This window comes from Neolamprologus multifasciatus, chromosome 23 (assembly GCF_963576455.1).
Source record: "Neolamprologus multifasciatus chromosome 23, fNeoMul1.2, whole genome shotgun sequence".
NCBI classification, from domain to species: domain Eukaryota; kingdom Metazoa; phylum Chordata; class Actinopteri; order Cichliformes; family Cichlidae; genus Neolamprologus; species Neolamprologus multifasciatus.
Genome location: NC_140460.1, coordinates 16,726,322 through 16,744,995, shown reverse-complemented (window position 1 = coordinate 16,744,995; position 18,674 = coordinate 16,726,322). Strand labels below are relative to the sequence as shown.

At 41.3% G+C, this 18,674-nt stretch overlaps 2 protein-coding genes across 12 annotated transcripts in view; both read left to right on the top strand.

Annotated features, from left to right (window-relative positions):
* The window catches only part of naaladl2 (N-acetylated alpha-linked acidic dipeptidase like 2), a 490,790-nt gene that overhangs the window by 79,433 nt on the left and 392,683 nt on the right, over window positions 1-18,674 (top strand). The gene's annotated exons all lie outside the window — the stretch shown is intronic.
* Window positions 11,776-18,458, top strand: LOC146491296 (uncharacterized). Of its 3 annotated transcripts, XM_085152307.1 has the most exons (4): window positions 11,776-13,303; window positions 13,403-13,465; window positions 13,565-13,627; window positions 13,731-18,458. In XM_085152307.1, exon 4 carries the CDS (start codon window positions 14,277-14,279, stop codon window positions 18,345-18,347), a length of 4,071 nt encoding a protein of 1,356 aa, XP_085008433.1. In that variant the 5' UTR covers window positions 11,776-13,303; window positions 13,403-13,465; window positions 13,565-13,627; window positions 13,731-14,276; the 3' UTR covers window positions 18,348-18,458. The 3 variants fall into 3 exon arrangements, with proteins under 3 accessions (XP_085008433.1, XP_085008435.1, XP_085008434.1); XM_085152309.1 differs by having other exon boundaries at window positions 13,565-18,458; XM_085152308.1 differs by having other exon boundaries at window positions 11,776-13,465.

The following is an 18,674-nucleotide window of genomic DNA, read 5'->3' as shown; positions in this document are numbered from 1 at the left end:
TGCACATTATCTTTTCCTTTCTATTGGTAGGTGGCACAGTGCACTTGTGGCAAGTAAGCAAGCTAGAAGACTGGCAAAGTTATGGAAGCAACACATTAACAAGCGAATTCTGAGTAAAACCAAAGTTACTTTCCCTAGTAACTAGTTACTTTGAAAGTAACGAGTAACTTGAAGTAACTGAGTTACTTTTGATAGAACTAGTAATGTAACTAAGTTACTATTTTAAAGTAACTTACCCAACACTGCATAAGAGGCAATTCTTTGACCAGTGATTTTTCAGTGTCTTGATAGCTGTAAACATACACGGCAGACCCAGTGGCATTTTGATACTTTTTTATTAATCCCTCAAGGTTGCTGCACATTCGCACTCAGAACTGCAGCTCTCCCGCTGCCAGCTCAACATAACAACAACAACAACCACCACCACAGGACCCAGTACAATATTTAATTCGGCGGGGCGTGATTGCGGATGCCGTACAGGTGCGCCCGCCTCCTCTGCACTGAACCGCAGGCCACGCCCCGCCACACACCCCCATCGCCCGACTGAGGCCGGGGAACCATCCGCCCGAACCTACTCCCCCCACCGCGAGCGGGAGAGGGGATCAGCCCGGACCGTCGGCGCCCCCGGGCCCTGGCTAAGCGACGGGGAGTTGTGAGTTCAGGTGGCCCCCCGCGAACCCAGCAGCGTCGGCGAAGCTGGTCCGGACGTCGGCCGCGTGGCAGGTGGCGGCTTCGGCGGCGCAGACTCCCCTAGCACGGACACCTCCGACTTATCCCGCGGCTTCTCCGCCCCTCCCGGTGGGAGCAGCTCCCCACGCTGCGCCAAAGGCGCTGTCTCTCCCGGCTGGAGCGGCTCCTCGGGCGCCGCCACCGGCGCTGCCGCCTTCTTCCGGGGCGCAGGAACGGGCACCGGGCCCTGCCGAGCCCCAGCGGCTCCTACCCGAGGTGTGGGAACAGGCGCTGTGGCAGGCTGCGTGCTAGCTGGTCGCAACCTGGGGGCCGGCACGGGCGCCTGCACAGACTGGATCTCCTCCACTTCAGTGTCATTAGGGAGCGCCGGTGGGGGTGGCGGTGGTGTCGGGCAGGACCGGATCAGCGCCGCGAGATACTCCATCCTCTGCAGGTGCCGTTCAGTCTGGTTCTGTAGCTCTTCCCGCCTGCGGCGCCAGACCGCCGCCTGCTCCTGCTGCGTGGCCGCCAGCTCGGCCACCATTCTCGCCAGCTCCTCCCTCTGCTGGCCCACTCGTGGATCTGCCGTGCCTCCCGTCCTGGGTTTCGGCACCACTGTAAACATACATGGCAGACCCAGTGGCATTTTGATACTTTTTTTATTAATCCCTCACGGTTGCTGCACATTCGCACTCAGAGCTGCAGCTCTCCCGCTGCCAGCTCAACATAACAACAACAACAACCACAGACCCAGTACAATATTTAATTCGGTGGGGCGTGATTGCGGATGCCGTAAAGGTGCGCCCGCCTCCTCTGCACGGCACCGCAGGCCACGCCCCGCCACAATAGCGTTTGAGCAGCACATGTGTTATAAACAGGAGAAGCAGTTTGGAAAAAGTGAACGACATAATAGAGAGGACAAACCAAAAAGAACGTTGTAAAAGAATATGAATCTGATGCGCAAGCATCAGATTTAAGATAGAGTAGATAGAGTGTGGTGATGAGTAATGGGTCACTTCTCCAAAACTGGATAGACTGAAAGAGTATCAGGATAGAAGTTAAGCATGTGTCTTTGGTAATTTATAGCCGCTGTTGCTTGAGACACAGCCCAGCACACTTTGCTTTACACAGTGCTTTGTCTTACAAGTAAAGGTCTAAGATCTCAGCTCATCAACGGAAATACCTAAAAAAAAAAAAAGAACAAATAAAAAATGTGCTTTTGTCTAAGTTTAAGAAAGGTCTTTCAATGTTATTTTTTTTAATACAGTATAAACAATAGCAAATATCAAATACATCAACAATATAATGGACAATGCCAGGTCACTTCAGGGATCAATGTTGTTTTTTCAGAAATTTTGAAGTCACACAGACTGAACAAAAAAGAAACCAAACCAGAAAAATAGAAAAGAAAGGCCTTCTTTTCATTTTTTATTCTCTTCGGGATTGTTTACTTCTCTCAGAGATATCTTCTTGCTATTCCTGGCCTCTTTATTGACTCCCACAGCCGCCTTTGTTATGTCCCCACTGTGCTGCCTGGAAAAGTGGCCACCTTAAGTGTTCTCTTACTGCTGCTCCCATTGTGGGAACATATTTCTAAAACAACTCAAGATAGGCAGACTGTTTATAGTTTGATATAGAAGCAGAAAAAGGAACCTTCTTTAGATCCAGAAGGAAGAAATAACTTGAAATGCATCGACTGTTTGCAGTCAACAAAATTAGTACATGAAAACATTCCAAAAAACGAAGAAGACAAGCAAAGGAAAGCAAGAAGAGTCATTCTGTTTTTATCACACGCGATGTTTGAACTATAAAGAGGATGAATATCTAAAGTGAAAGGTAATGCCAAAGTAAACACTTGTTTTGCTACTTTGATTTTATCACGGTATCTCTTTGAACCTCCAGTTTTCTGGTATCAGTGAACTGTCTCACTTTTAACCTGAATTTATCCAATTTATCCCTCTGGTAACTTATTCTGAATCCAGAGCAAATTGACTGTTATCAAAGCCAGTCAGTAGCCTAACTGCTGACCAATAGGATTACTGAAAAAACAAAAATTATGTTTCTACCAGATCCTAATAGAGATACAAAAGTTTAGAATAATGTAACACACTTAACTAGAAATAAAGACTTTCAAACTGTTTTGCTGTTGTGGGTTTTTGATGAATTGATTTGGTTGCAAAACAAAGCTTCAAGAATGGAAGGAGAGTTTATTACACTAAATGCTTACATAATTATAATAATAGCCATGTTTTACTTTTACAAAGATTATTTTATTCCCAACAGAATTTCTCACAGTTGTTGGGTTTTATTTTTATTTCATTGCTCTGCCTCAGAACAAAATGAAGTGCTCTTTATTTTAATATTACGAAACTGGTTCACTTTTAAGGTTCACTATCACCACTGTAGTATTACTTGACCATTTAAAGTGTCATAATTCACAGCGGGCGGATGCAGAAAGAGGTCTGCTCCATTTTTGTGTGTGTATCCATGTGTGTGTGTGTGTTTCCTTTTGTCCTTAGGATTATTTGATTGTTTTCTCTAACCTGCTGATTGCATGTGTAGTACATGCAAATTTCATTAAGCAAGCTGAAATATAAAACCTAAAGAATCAATACGAAGGCCCACATATTAGCAGAGGTTGGTTGATGGCTATGTTCAAAATGCCAGTAGCTTAATTCTCACGCAATATTAATCTTCATATGAGTCTGTGGACAGAGATGATTAAAAAAAAATTACCATCAAACACTAATTTAACTTTAATATACACAAAAATAGTCATTTATTTTTTGAATAATTTGAGTTGTTTTGTTTTTGAAACCAAATGTTTAATTATGAATTCCTTTAAAGTGGATTAAGGGAAAAGGGAACATTTCTGCGCTCTGTCTTATAAAGTAACCCCGCTTATGTTACGGGTGGCTGTAACTCAGGAAGTAGAGCAGCTCATCTACTAATCAGGTTGGTGGTTTGATCTCTGACAGACTCCCAGTAGACTTGCAAGTTTCTCTCCAATGTATGTGTTATGTGTGAATGTGAACGTTAGATAGAAAGCACTCATTTAGAAAAAGCATAGAAATAAAGTGTTTGGGGGAATGACAAGTTTTAGACAATGACAAGTTGTTTAAAACACTTTGAGTGCTTAGGTAGAGTAGAAACGTGCTATATAGTCTTAGCATAAAGGATATTAAAGTGTTTTGGATTACCCTGCATCTAAAGAAGGACACAGCATGTTAAAATAACCTAATAATACTGATCAAGTTCAAACGTGACAATAGGTTGTTCTACTGGGTCTGAGGACCTGTTGGGCATTCCAGTTGTTAGTTGACCTTTCTGCTAAGCGTGGGCCTCTATATACTCCTCTGAAGTACAGAAAAGGGCCAAGCATTGAGCCAACCAATCTTGTATTCTCTTTACCCCTTTCTCTTCCTTCCCCCATTAGTCTTCCCTACTCATCTCTTTGTTCCACCCCTCTTCTCTCTTGTGGACAGTGAGATTCTTGGGTATGTGTGTTGTTAATAATTCAGCCTGGAGGATGGATTTTGGTCTTCATTTGCAGCAGGACATGCCTTGCTCCACTGAACAATGCACTCATGTCCAGGACCCTAAAGTGTCTTCGGAGGCAGAAATAGGAAAACCCCTTTTTTTCCTTTCAGTGACTGCTGGGTGTCTGAAACTATGGGGAAAGAAAACGGACAGGAGAGAAAGAAACAATGACTTAAATTCATTTTCTTTGCGTGTCCACAGAGCGCATTCTCTGACAAAGAGGTTATTCTCCTAGCAGCGGTTGATGTCAGTGTATAGGTACAAGGCATGAGAAGATCAGGCATTTTTAGAAACATTCTTTCTCCCTTTTGAACCTCCTCTGATAGATTTGAGGGTCATTTTTGCTCCATTTCCTCTCTCGATCTTTTTGTATTTTTGCGTTTCCATTTGTTTCTGCCATGACACATTTTCATGTAGTGGCATATTAGTATCCATCAGTTTTGAAGGGCAGGGCGATCAGGGAGGGCTGTCGACTGCTGTGTGTCATACATTATGTCGCAAAACTAATTTCCTGCCTAAGTTTAACAATGTCTGTGTCCTCTGAGAGGTGATACTATATGGGGGTACAAATCGTGAGGTTCTATGTGTTTCACATATTGTGTATGTGCGTGGAAGCTGGAAAAAATGTGGCAAAATAAGGTCAGAAGAAAAATCATGTTTGCGCCAATGTGACATTGAGAGTTACTCTGGTGTCATGCCAGGGTAAATTAAGTATTGTTGGAAAATACTGACATAAATAAATGATTATGAAAATTAATGTATTTATTATAATAACACTATAGCAAAGCTAAGTCTGATGCATGAAGGAAAGAAACGGTGACAAGCAACTGAGAGTTAAGATGAGTTATTCTGTGAATTTACTATAAGCGTATCCTTTGGTCCTGGTGCTGCTTTTAGTTTCATTTATTGGCTTTGTGGGTGTGAGAAGTGCCTGAGACTCCACGTTTAGGGTCTATAACTGAGTCTTGTTTGGCTAAACCTTGCCTTATCTAGCATACTGGTGTTCCAAGTCATCAAGCTTTGATAGAAACATTTGAAATATAGAACTTACTAAATAAATAGTTAAACACTTAATTTGTACTGTCAAAAGAATGCCATCTTTTTTAATGGTTTGTTAGGTTACGTAGCACCCACTAATGTATTGTTACTTTAAGGGTTGCTTGCTTAATTACTTTTAACTAGACTTTCTTTTTATTAACAAACAAAAGTCCAGGTAGTCCAGACCCTCTAAGACAGTAACATAATAATAATGATAATAATAATAACCTGCCTAATTTCATATTAAATCTTTTAGTCTTTTAAACCAGAATCTTGATCTAAAATCTGTAGCTGTGAAGATTCCCTCTCTGGTCTTTTTTCAACATGTGGACCTCATGTTAACAGAAAAAAATGTTATAGTAATTTTACAAAACAGTAAAGGAGGCAGAGTGTTTATACTTTTTTAAATTTGTTTTGACCTAAAAGAAGAAAATCATTTTTCAATGGACTGTTACCCAGTCTGTGTTCATACGTCTACATTTTTGCTCCAGCTTTATCACTTTGACGTGATAATTATACACCTGGATCATCTGCTCGTGCTTTTTGTTGTCATATCCAGTCTAAGAAGCTGAGCCCTCCGCCCTACATCCCTTCATCATTCTTCATCTCACAAAATGTCTGTGGTTTAAATATGAAATGGAGAATGACTGACAGGCTGGCACAAGGAAATAACTATCACCATTTTCTTGTAGTGGTTAAAGCCCTTTAAGAGTGTCAGGTTTGGTGGAGGAAGTGGAGGTGCTAGTAGGGAGGTGGGTTTCTTATCTCTCCTAAACACCTGTACCTGCTCTATAGTGCCATTTAAGAATTCATCACTGCATAAACAGGGAACACAATGCAGATTTTTGGGTCCCTTTATGAAATACTGCAGGCTAACTGATAATAGTTCCTGGGAACAGTGAGCCTTATTACTGAGCCTTGAATTGACTTGTATTGCTTTGCAGAGGCATTTATGTTTTAGATATATATCTTTGTGGTAAAATTACTTAGTGCTATTTTTTGGAAATGGTTGTATTTTGTTTATAAATTAGTTAATTGTTGGTATCTAATTTTTGTGATTCCTAAAATGCACGATCTGATATCATCGTGTTGGTGTTGTTCCCAGATCAACATTGCACCAATCAGAATGTTGTGACGTCATACATGCGAATTCGGGAAAAACGGCAGTAAAACAAAAAACTGTACTTAAGCTGTGAGAAACCGCCTCTGTCCGCCGATCAACGGACCCTGACCCTAACCTTTTAATAAACGCTAAGCAGAATCGATATTGTCCTTGCAACATTGGAATTTCATAAATGCACGAATGGTTTGGCGCGCCAAAGAATAACATCACAACGATGTGATTGGTCACTTGCAATGTTGATCCTGGAACAACATTTACTATGTTGTTCCAGGATCAACACCAACATCAGATCAGATCATCCTCCTAAAATAGCCTTATTGCAAAGGTCACAGTGGAAAACAGTAATTGAAGTAATAGTAATAGAACAGTAATACTCACTTTAGTCCAATTTCCATCATTATATAGCATGGTCATGCAAAATTACTGTTGGTTTTCCTGGAATGGTACTTCTTTCAAAGTCTTAAGGTGGATGACTGTCGCACCTTGACTGGACCGACTCAAGCTGGGAAACTAGAGAGTCTGTAAGTCTCAGACAGCTAATTAACATGTTGATTTTAATCAGGCTGTCATTAAGCTGTCACTGGTCTGAAGAAAAGGGAGGGTGGTGTGAAGTTGTTCATTTACCATGCAGTTAAAATCATGGTAAATATTAACACATTCAAATGACTCAATAGGGTCATGCCTTTTATGTGAATATGCTAAGATGAAATTATAGAACATGGAATGACTTGTCATTTTACATACGTAAGAGACAATCAGCTTAATAATCATCTGTTTATCTATTTGTTTGACACCAGCAATTTAAAGATTCACACTTTTGTCTTGTCACAAAACACAATTTTGATAAAGCCAATTGTTTCGCATCGAGTGTGCTTTGCAGATGCTGGTGATGAGTCTTCATTTTTAAATGCATTTGTCAAAGTCAGAGACAAGAAAATTATAGAGAATCCAATAAAGTATTTATTTTTGTTCAATGTCAAAGAGGTACAATTTCCCATTTAAAAGCCCAGTAGTTTTATTTCAGAGCAACAGGCCAGTTAATTTTTGTTGCAGGCTAATACCTCCCTTTAAACGTGACATAAATGCCCATCACTTTCTTTTTTTCACCTCTTCTTATTCCATTAAAAAGTAAAGTGAAACTGCTTTGAAGCAATGTCATCAAAGTCGGGAAGTCTGTTGGGAGGGGGCTGATTTAGTGGATGGCAGGGATAAGAGGATCTTAATGGAGAATGGAGCACTTTCTGTTTTGTTAGATGCAGTTAGATATAGCAGGCTGGTGAGTGACTACTAATGAAAGACCAGACCAATCACCAGGGTTTTAATAGTTTTGCAATTTTCATTAGTTTTTATTTTTATTTAGTTTTGACTTCAGATTTTCAATTTTATATCAGTTTTAATTAGTTTTTACCAACTGTTTGCCAGTTTAGTTTAGTTTTTATTTTTTTGAAAATCCTTAGTTTCAGTTTAGTTTTGATTAGTTTCAGTTATAGTTTTAGTTGTGTTTGCAATGTAACAAAATCCCAGTTTCATCATATCAGTCATTCTCTTCTGCTTATCCTTGGGTATGTTGCTATTCCAGCTACCATACCCTGCACCCTGGACAGGTCGCCTGTCTGTCGCAGGGCTAACACGCAAAGACAGACAACTCACATTCCCACCTATGGGTTCTTTAAATAAATAAATAAAGGCAGATGAACAACCATTGATACCAGGCAACTATAAAATGTATATCTTGGCCCCAATGAGACTATTAACTCTCGCAGCACCGGGTGTTCGTAATTTTGGTTCAAGTGAATTGATAAACTTTTTGAAGGTAATTGACTCACACAGTTGTGTAGATATCCCCGTCCTGTTGTCTCGGGATGCATCACGCTGCCTTGCCTGGGGTTAGCTTCTGTTTTCTGGGGATGAGGGTTGAGTGTGCTCCCTTACCTTCTCAAGGTAAGCTAGGTTAGCCTTCTTGTGTGAGCTTTTCAAGTGCACTTTAAGGTTTGTGGGATTTTTTTCCCTTTAGAAATGTCCCTCATAATTTGTCTCTTTCCACTACAAGACACTTGCTTTATCCAAAACACAGTCATATTCAAAGTAATCCCAAATTGGACTGTGGCGCTTTCTCCCGACCTTTCCTGACATGATTCTGCGCGTGGATGGAGTAGCAACACAGACGACTCGACTAACATACTTGCCACCTGCTGGCATAATTAGACAGCAAGAAAAAAATCTGGAAACTAAACTTCATTTTCACCCTTGACTATTGTATGACACGCACACATCAATGAAAACTAAACACATTTTTGCTATAAATTCAGTTAATTTTAGTTAGTTTTGTGAACACTCATTACAGTTTTAGTTAGTTTTCCTTTTTTTGTTTTTATTTTTTATTTCCGTTAACGAAAATGTTTTTTCACTTCTAGTTTTTGTTATTTCGTTAGTTTTCGTTAACGATAATAACCTTGCCAATCACGCACAAACAGACACACGGTCAGATGTGAAACGCAATGAAGAGTCTGATTCTCATTTGGATCTATTTTCTTCTTGGTATTCTGTCCTTTGTGACTCTTTGTGTATATCTGTATCGAACAGCAGACTGCAGCATTGTTACACTAACAGCAATGGTGGATCACCAAACAAAGAAAAGCTTGATGTTTATAACCTTCTGGTTGACTTTGATGTTATTCTCCATGCATGCTTCATAGGATGATCAGGTGAACACCTAATGAGCACGTGGTGTGAAAAAAATAAAATGAAACAATCGTTAAATAAGTCTCAAAAGAGGTCAAAAAAACAGAACTTAAAGGAAAAAGTTAAAAAAACAAGATGTTTTAAAATATACTTAGCAAATATATCAGATTCTACACTTTTTCTTTGATTAGGGATGTTACTTTGTTAACTTTCATCAAAAGAGGAGGACCTAAAGAACAGATTCTTATCTCAGCATGACAGTAGACAAAAAGATAACGTGTGACATTCTTGGCATTCCACAATATTGCACAGGCAATTTAAAGCACTAATATTCTTAAAAGGTAAATGTAGTAGGTGAAGGAATAGACTGCAACTATGCCTGTAGTTGTGTTTCTGGTACATTTTATGACTTTGCATTCTAGGGATACAAACATGCTCAGAAGTTTTAGCCAGCCAGGAGCCTCAGGGACAAATGATTCAGTTTACATCACATGGGCCCTTGCAGGCCTCCAGGGTGATGCTGACTTGGAAAGGATAATTTGAGATTATTTTTTTTAGCTCTTTATGTGTGACCATCTGTCAAGTCAAATCATGTCAGTTTTATTTACAAAGCCTAAACTTACAAAATTTCACTCAGGCTACAACCCTGATCTTTCCTGTGTTTCTTAAGAAGTTGTGCTGGTTTAGCTAAATAATTAGTTCTCAGCAACTGTTCAATGCTTCACACTCAGAGGGCTGAACTTTTGGGTGCTGTCAAGTGCTTTTCCCCGCCCTCTTTGAGGTTGCATCAGGAAGGGCAACCTCTTCCCAGCACTGTGGTACAGTGCTGTACCACTGTACCACAGTGCAGTGGTACCACATGCATTTACCATGCATATGGTACATCACATGCATTTACCATGCATATGGTAAATGCATGTGATGCACTTACCATAGCATCACATGCATAGATTCAGGGGAAGGAAAAATGTGTGTACGTGCTTATTAATTCATTAATAAAATCAATGCAAAGCCTTTCTCATGTGGCTGCTAACGCTGCTGTCACTTTCCATTGGCTTGTATTAGGAAGCCAGCAGTTGGTTTATACATTTACTTGACTTTGCTTGCATTTAGCATAGACAGCATGAGAGCAGCCAGCAGAAACAGGGACAGTTAAACATCACATCACTACACTACACATCACTAAGCTTCTACTTTTTGTTTCTGGCATCCTTTCCATTGTTCTTTCTTTGAGTCATTTTGGAGAAAGGTTTTTTAAAATACGTGTTTGTTCCTTTGTTATAACAGCTTAACAGCTTTTTTTTGTTAAGTGTTTGCTACAGGCACCTAGCTAGCTTGTTTTTCTTTTAAATTATAATCCATTCATCCATCTTCTTCCACGTATCCAATTAAAACATTTATATTGGATACGTGGGATACAAACACATCGTTGCATTTACCCAGACCTAAATGTTCATTCATGGGTACATGCACCAATGTCTTTGTATCCCTGGTATCAAAAACTGAGTTGCTAGTGTAACAGAAATATGCAGAAAGTGTCGATTGGTGTTGGTTTTCCTGATGCACCGGTAGACTTGTAGTCGAGACTGTCTAATCCGAGACCAAGACAAGACCAAGACCAGAGGGTATTTAGACCAAGACAAGACCAAGACCAAGTCGAGACGAGACCAAGACCGAGACAAACAAAGTCTTTAAACTGCAGCCAGATGCTGCTTCGTTTACGGGTGTCAGGCATATTTATGTGTTTTTGCTTTCGCACAGCCCTCCTCACCGCTGTCTACTGTCTCACTCACTTACTGAGAGGACAGATGCATGCTCCACTTGACTGTCGCGTCTCTCACCCTCTCTGTTTTTCACATAATGATATTATCCTATATCCTCAAATGTGGGGATTGGCGCATAGCTGAGCCACTGTGTGAGAGCTGAGCAGCGAAAGGAAATTAAGTGAGGGTAGAAATGACTGGAAGATTAATAGGCTCTGTTTTGAGTTTTGTTAAAAAAAGAATGAGTTCATATAGGAAAAAAATAAATAAATAAATATCACATATGCAGGACACCTTAAAACTAGTTTTTTAATTAAGCAGCAAGGCAGAACAAAGTCTGCATATGTGATATCAAGACAGTTATTCCCTGTGTCTTTTGTCAAGACACAGGGACTAAACCCCAATTCAACCAGACCCAGAACTGATCCGGAATTAAAACAGGACTACAACAGTTCAAAATCAGGACTACTTAGGACTTAACCAAAACAGAACCAGAATCAAAACTAGATGATAATAGCACTAAAAATCATCATAGACCTACACTAAGACCTACATTGAGACATCCAACTCTATGCACCAGCAATGGCAATATTTCATGTCAAGTGATAAAACTAGTCTTTGCAAACAAAAATTCTGCATTTTGTCAGCCAGGTAATGATTGTATTTTTGCACTTCTTATCAGTTTATTTATTCTAACTTTTTTTTTTAAACTTTTGATGTAATTAATTTATTACATCAAAAGGCCATCTGCTGCGACCCAACCGGTCGCAGCAGATGGCCGCCCCTCCCTGAGCCTGGTTCTGCCGGAGGTTTCTTCCTGTTAAAAGGGAGTTTTTAAAAGGGAGTTTTGCTTGCTCATAGGGGGTCAGTAGTAATACACCTGCACTTTTTTTGCCCCCCCCCCCCCCCCCCCCCCCCACCCCCTCACCCCCCTCACCCCCTCACCCCACCCCACACCTCCCACCCCACACCTCCCAGACATTGAGGAAACAGGACCTCCAGACTAGGTGTCTTTTGTCTCTTCGAGAACTCTGGGAAGTAGCTTGGGGAGTGTGAACCTTAAGGTGTGAAGCAGTTGTGTACTGAGGCTAGACTAATTTTATAAATCTGACAATATCTCAGCTTGCTGCGATGCATGCAATTTATTTTGAAAACGGCACAAGTGGGAATTTCTTCCGAATGGGTAATGTCGGCATGTTCACAAGCGTTTTATTTAATTTAACTAGTTTTCTTTCCAGGGTTGATGCGATCATTTTATTTAAAAATCGGGATTTCGCAATGTTGAACTAAGGCAAACCTGTCTAGACAAATGGTAGGGGGTGGGGTGTAGTAAGGTTGATGGTGGGAAACAGGACCTCCAGACTAGGTGTCTTTTGTCTCTTCGAGAACTCTGGGAAGTAGCTTGGGGAGTGTGAACCTTAAGGTGTGAAGCAGTTGTGTACTGAGGCTAGACTAATTTTATAAATCTGACAATATCTCAGCTTGCTGCGATGCATGCAATTTATTTTGAAAACGGCACAAGTGGGAATTTCTTCCGAATGGGTAATGTCGGCATGTTCACAAGCGTTTTATTTAATTTAACTAGTTTTCTTTCCAGGGTTGATGCGATCATTTTATTTAAAAATCGGGATTTCGCAATGTTGAACTAAGGCAAACCTGTCTAGACAAATGGTAGGGGGTGGGGTGTAGTAAGGTTGATGGTGGGAAACAGGACCTCCAGACTAGGTGTCTTTTGTCTCTTCGAGAACTCTGGGAAGTAGCTTGGGGAGTGTGAACCTTAAGGTGTGAAGCAGTTGTGTACTGAGGCTAGACTAATTTTATAAATCTGACAATATCTCAGCTTGCTGCGATACATGCAATTTATTTTGAAAACGGCACAAGTGGGAATTTCTTCCGAATGGGTAATGTCGGCATGTTCACAAGCGTTTTATTTAATTTAACTAGTTTTCTTTCCAGGGTTGATGCGATCATTTTATTTAAAAATCGGGATTTCGCAATGTTGAACTAAGGCAAACCTGTCTAGACAAATGGTAGGGGGGAGGGTGGGGTGTAGTAAGGTTGATGGTGGGAAACAGGACCTCCAGACTAGGTGTCTTTTGTCTCTTCGAGAACTCTGGGAAGTAGCATGGGAGTGTGAACCTTAAGGTGTGAAGCAGTTGTGTACTGGCATTGTTCCTGGAGAAGGTATTTAACCGAGACCTATGCGAAGCTCAGGGTGAACTCAGCATTCGTCGCGACAACATCACTTTCTTTGAGACCATCAAAACTATCATCGTTCTTTATAACATGGACATCTTAAGCGGTAAGTAAAACAAAACCTATTATTGTATTTTTAAAAGTGTTATGTTAACATATTATAGGATATTCAAACTATCTTTTTTCCTAAAACAAAAGCTTAATTTTCAGGAGTTCGGGAGAACGGCACAGCACCCTTTTCTTTAGAAACGGGGGATTTTAAAGATGGAACAACATCTCTAACAGGCACAAGGTGTGTACAGAATTACGCGATTTTTAATCGTATGTATGTTTTAAGCTTGCGATTGTTTTAAATTATATAATAACAGAGTTTTTCTTTGATTTGTTCCAGGGTTAACAAACTGAGCAGGAAAACATTCAGACACCGCGACCACAGAGCCCATCCTTACAAAAGGTATGTATACAACGGGGTGTATAATTGTGTATTTAAAAAAACAGCAAATGGGTTTAAACAATTCCAAATGTTCTAAAACCGACCGTTTTACACATACAGAGCCACGCCAGAGAACCTTATGTGCGGAGAACCAGGGCCGTCAGGAATAACGCACACTACAAGGTATATATATAAATTAGATAAAAAGAGATAGAGAGGGAGACACGCTTATTCTGTTTGAAATGGGTACATGTATAAATGTTTTAACACATATCTATCTTCACAGACTGCAGCACAGTACCCCTCCACATAATGATCAGGACACCGTACTCCAGACGTTTTTGGAATGTTTAAACAGTATCGACCTCCCAGAACAACAAAAACCTGGAGCTTTGTGCAACAGTGGAGAATCAGAAGCGATCTTCATCAGCGGTCCTGCAACACCCCCGAGTGAGTGCTTGCCTCGTGATTTCTCTGATGTTTTTGAATACAGTATATCAGATTTCGATCTTGTTCATATACCCACCCCACCAGAATGTGTCAGAAATAGCATTGATTCACACGTAGATTTTGAAGACGACGGTATAACAGACTCTCAAATATCAGCGGCGTATGATGCTTACATGAAGGTTTCAGACGCTCAACCTGTTGAACAGAGTCATATAGCTTCATTAGTTGATAAATTATGTTTGATTGAAGCTAGACTCAATCAATACCACCAAGAAGCACAGATACAAAACCAACAGTTTATCAAATTCATAAAAAAAGTGTGTAGTACATTAGACATCATCTGCAGCAAAATTTCAAGTCCCTGACTTTTAAAATCCAGACCATGGACCCTCCAAATAAATTATTTAAACATAATAACGGAACCTCCAGTCCTGTTAGATGTTTTGACTTAGAGGCTTTTATGCAGTGGGCTGAAGAAACAGATAACAAATTAGACAATATTGTAGCTAGACTTAATAGTGTGCCTGCATCAGCCTCATCTGATACACATCCTCGTCAGACTGTTCCTACGCCTGCTATTGCTGATGGGTCTATTGTTGTTGTTAATAATAGTGGTAGTACATCAGGTGATGCTCGGACCACTGTTGTTACTGATGCTAACCGTATTGTTGCTGCTGCTGCTGCTGTTATTGAGTCTGTTACCGCTTCTACTAGTACTACAGACGCACATGCGTGTCCGGGCACCGCTGCAACACCACACACCCCCTCAGTCATTGTAAATTTCTCACAAAGTGATACTATCGTGATTGAGCCCGTTGTGCAATCTGGATCTGGCAGGCGCTCCCAGCCACACATTAGAGAGATACCTAATTTTAATGCTCGCGAATTGCGTGAGCGCCTTGATTTTAGGGGTATAAGTCTTGATCATCCAGAACAAGTACCTGCGCGAGTGCGCGAGTGCTTAGCCAATGTGGTAGACCGAGCTGTGGCTGGATCTCAACAGGGCAGCGTTCTAAACGTAGTCCTGCGTGGCCCCTCGCTGGCTTCAGATGTTCAGGTTGTTTTAAACGCTGATGATCGGTATGATCCGGAGCTGTTTCTCGATCGAATTGCACAAGTTATGCAGAGTAATGATGAATCTATCGGTGATGATGAATTAGAGTTTATTGTCACGGTAGCTCAGAACAGTAGTGGTGGGGCTCGCTTAAGACTGGCACAAATCCCTTATGATGAGATTCTCTCAAAGAAAGGCAGACATTTATACACACCAAACAACACACACAACAATTTGTGCTTCTCCCTATGTATAGCACATTCATTAAACTCATCAGCCTCTGAGCTAGAAAAACTCGCTACAGCTAAACGGATGCATGCTGAAGTAGGTCTATGCGACAAGCAGCAAGTATCATTCACAGATGTCAGTAAATTTGAGAAGCACTTCAACATTAAGATTGTAATCTATTACCACACAGAAGGGCGTAAACGCCTGGAATGTTTTTTCACACATGAAGAGCCAAACACAAACACGTTGATGATGTATCTCCATAATCAACATTACCACATGATTTTAAACCCAACCGCTTTTCTTGGTGCATCCTATGTGTGTAATTTCTGTTACAGTACATATAATTCACCATTACATCATTCCTGTAAACATAGATGTAACACATGTTATACACTCTGTCAACACCACAGGGGTCCCACAGTGAAATGCAGCGACTGTAACCGCATCTGCAAATCACAACACTGTTACCAGCAACACAAATTACCAGAATTAAAACACAACATGATCCCCTGTGATAATATGAAACATTGCATGCACTGTGGCACCACATATAAAGAATCCAAGAAATCGCCACACAGATGTGCCCAGCCTAGATGCGAGCACTGCCGCGAGCCTAAATTAACCGGAGACTCCGACCATCAGTGTTTCATACAGCCTGTTGAAAAACAGAAGCCTACCGATAAATACATTTTATATGATTTCGAGACTAGGTACCACAACGGTAAACACGAGGCTAACTTTGTGTGTGCGTCTGATCTGAAGGGCAATAAGTTCACATTTAACACATTAAAGTGTGTGGAGGCGTTTGTGCAACATTACAGACGCCCAAGGTTTCGTGGGTACACTTTCATAGCACATAATGCATCTGGCTTTGACAACTACATACTCCTCGAGTACTTTGTCAGACAGTGCATAACACCTAGTGTCATAATGAGCGGCAGCCGTGTGATTTTGATGTATGACAGGGACTATGACCAGCGATGGATTGATTCGTTCAGCTTTTTGCCCATGGGCCTTGCCAAAATACCCTCTGCTTTAGGTTTTCAAGATCTGCAGAAGGGCCATTTCCCACACAGGTTTAATACGAGGGATAATGAGCATTATGTGGGCCCGTACCCAGACCCCTCCTTCTACGGCTATGAGTACATGTCTGAAAGCGATAAGGTGCGATTCATGGAATGGTACCAGGTTGCCTCACAGAATCCCTTTGATTTTCAGGCTGAACTCAGGCGTTACTGTGTTAACGATGTTGATGTCCTGCGTAAAGCATGCAGCATTTATCGTGACACGTTACTGGGTTGTACACAAGTTGATCCATTCATGTATACCACCTTGGCTGCATTTAGTATGGGTGTGTATAAAACGCTGTTTCTGCCTAGAGACACGCTCGCTCTCACGTATGACGGGGCATACGTTGAGCAGAATAAGACGTTTTCTAACGTCTCTATCGAATGGCTTCAATATGTGTCCCACACCACCAACAAAGTGGTAAAACATGCTCTCAGAGGAGGCGAACAGAGGGTTGGACCGTATTTTGTGGACGGTTTTGACCCCACAAGTAATACAGCTTATGAATTTGCAGGATGTTTTCACCACGGCTGTGTTAAATGTTACCCCGAGAGCGAAGTTAATCCTGTCAGCAAAGCATCCTATGGACTGCTGCATCGCATGTTTTGTGACAAAGTTGATGCACTGAGATCACAACACAGTGTGAACGTAATAGTGATGTGGGAATGTGAATGGGCTGCCTTGAAGCAGACAGACCCTACAGTTGTGGCTTTCATGCACACATACAGAAAGCCAGAACGCATGAATCCCCGAGACGCTCTTTTTGGAGGTCGCACAAATGCTATAAAGCTGTACCACAAGACTGGTTGTGATGAAAAAATATTTTACTACGACTTCACCAGTCTCTATCCCACAGTGCAGTCTAAAAAAGACTATCCTGTAGGACACCCTCAAGTCATTTACACCAACTTTGACAAGCTAGAAAATTATTTCGGCTTTGTTAAATGCACAGTGCTCCCCCCTAAGGGTCTTTTTCACCCCGTCCTTCCCTACAGGTGCCACGGAAAACTGATGTTTCCACTCTGCAGCATGTGTGCTGAAGACCAAAACCAGCATACTGCATGTGGACACAGGGACAGTGAGCGGGTATTGAAAGGCACTTGGGTCTCATTTGAGCTTGAAAAAGCTGTTGAGAAGGGATACAGGGTTCTTGCTATTGATGAGGTGTGGCATTTCCCCAATAAGACCGACACCTTGTTTAAAGACTATGTGAAAGCCTTCCTAAAACTCAAACAGGAGGCCTCGGGGTATCCTGAACACGTCAAGACACCTGACGAACAGAAGAAGTACATAGACGAGTATTATGAGAAGGAGGGAATAATGCTAGACCCATCCAAGATTTGTGTAAATAAAGCTGTTCGTAACTGTAACAAGCTGTTGCTAAACTCGTTATGGGGTCGTTTCAGCATGAGGTCAAATATGGCATCATCTGAGCTCATTACAGACCCTTCCAGATTTAGCCAGCTAATGTTTAGCGACCAGTACGACGTGCGTCAGTTTTGTTTCATCTCTGACGACGTCGCAATGGTGCAGTGGCGGCATGCTGATGGTAGAGCTTCCCGTGTTAAGGACGTTAATGTTTTTGTCGGGGCCATGACCACTGCACACGCCAGACTCATGCTGTATGATTTGCTAGACAACTTGCAGCAGCGCGTGCTGTATTGTGACACGGACAGTGTCATTTTCACGGCACACCCTGGCGAGTGGATGCCTCCTCTAGGTCCGTTTCTGGGGGATCTCACAAGCGAATTAGACTGTGGAGAGGGTGGTGTGGAGGATTACATAGCGGAATTTGTTTCCGGTGGGCCAAAATGCTACGCGTATCACACATCGTTGGGCAAGACCCAGGTCAAATGTAAAGGCGTGACACTGAACGCACTAAACTCAAAAGTTGTCACCCATGAATCCTTGAAAGGTTTAGTCCACAAGTTTGTAACCAATCAGACATCAGACGCACACCTAGTTGCCGTGTCTGATAGCATCAGACGCGATAAAAAGAAGCTTCATTTGAAGAATAAAACCATTGTGAAAAAAGTTAAAGTTGTTTACAATAAGCGCCGTGTGCTCCCAGACTATACAACTGTACCTTATGGATTTTAAATTAGAACAGGGGTTTGACGCCCGGTTGCAGCACCCGTTCAGTATGGTGGTCAGCGGTCCCAGTAACTGCGGCAAGACTTTTTTTGTTAAAAGCATAATTGAAAATTCTTCCCGGATTATATCATGCAGCATTGACAATATTGTATATATATACTCATGCTGGCAGCCATTATATGACCAGCTTCTTAAGATAAGAGACATAAACTTTGTTAACGGTATACCCGAATCTCTTGCTGATGACACCCTTCTTCCTGCAGAAAAGAACAATTTGTTAATTATAGACGATGTAATGAACGATGCAGCTAACAATTTAGAAGTTCAAAATGT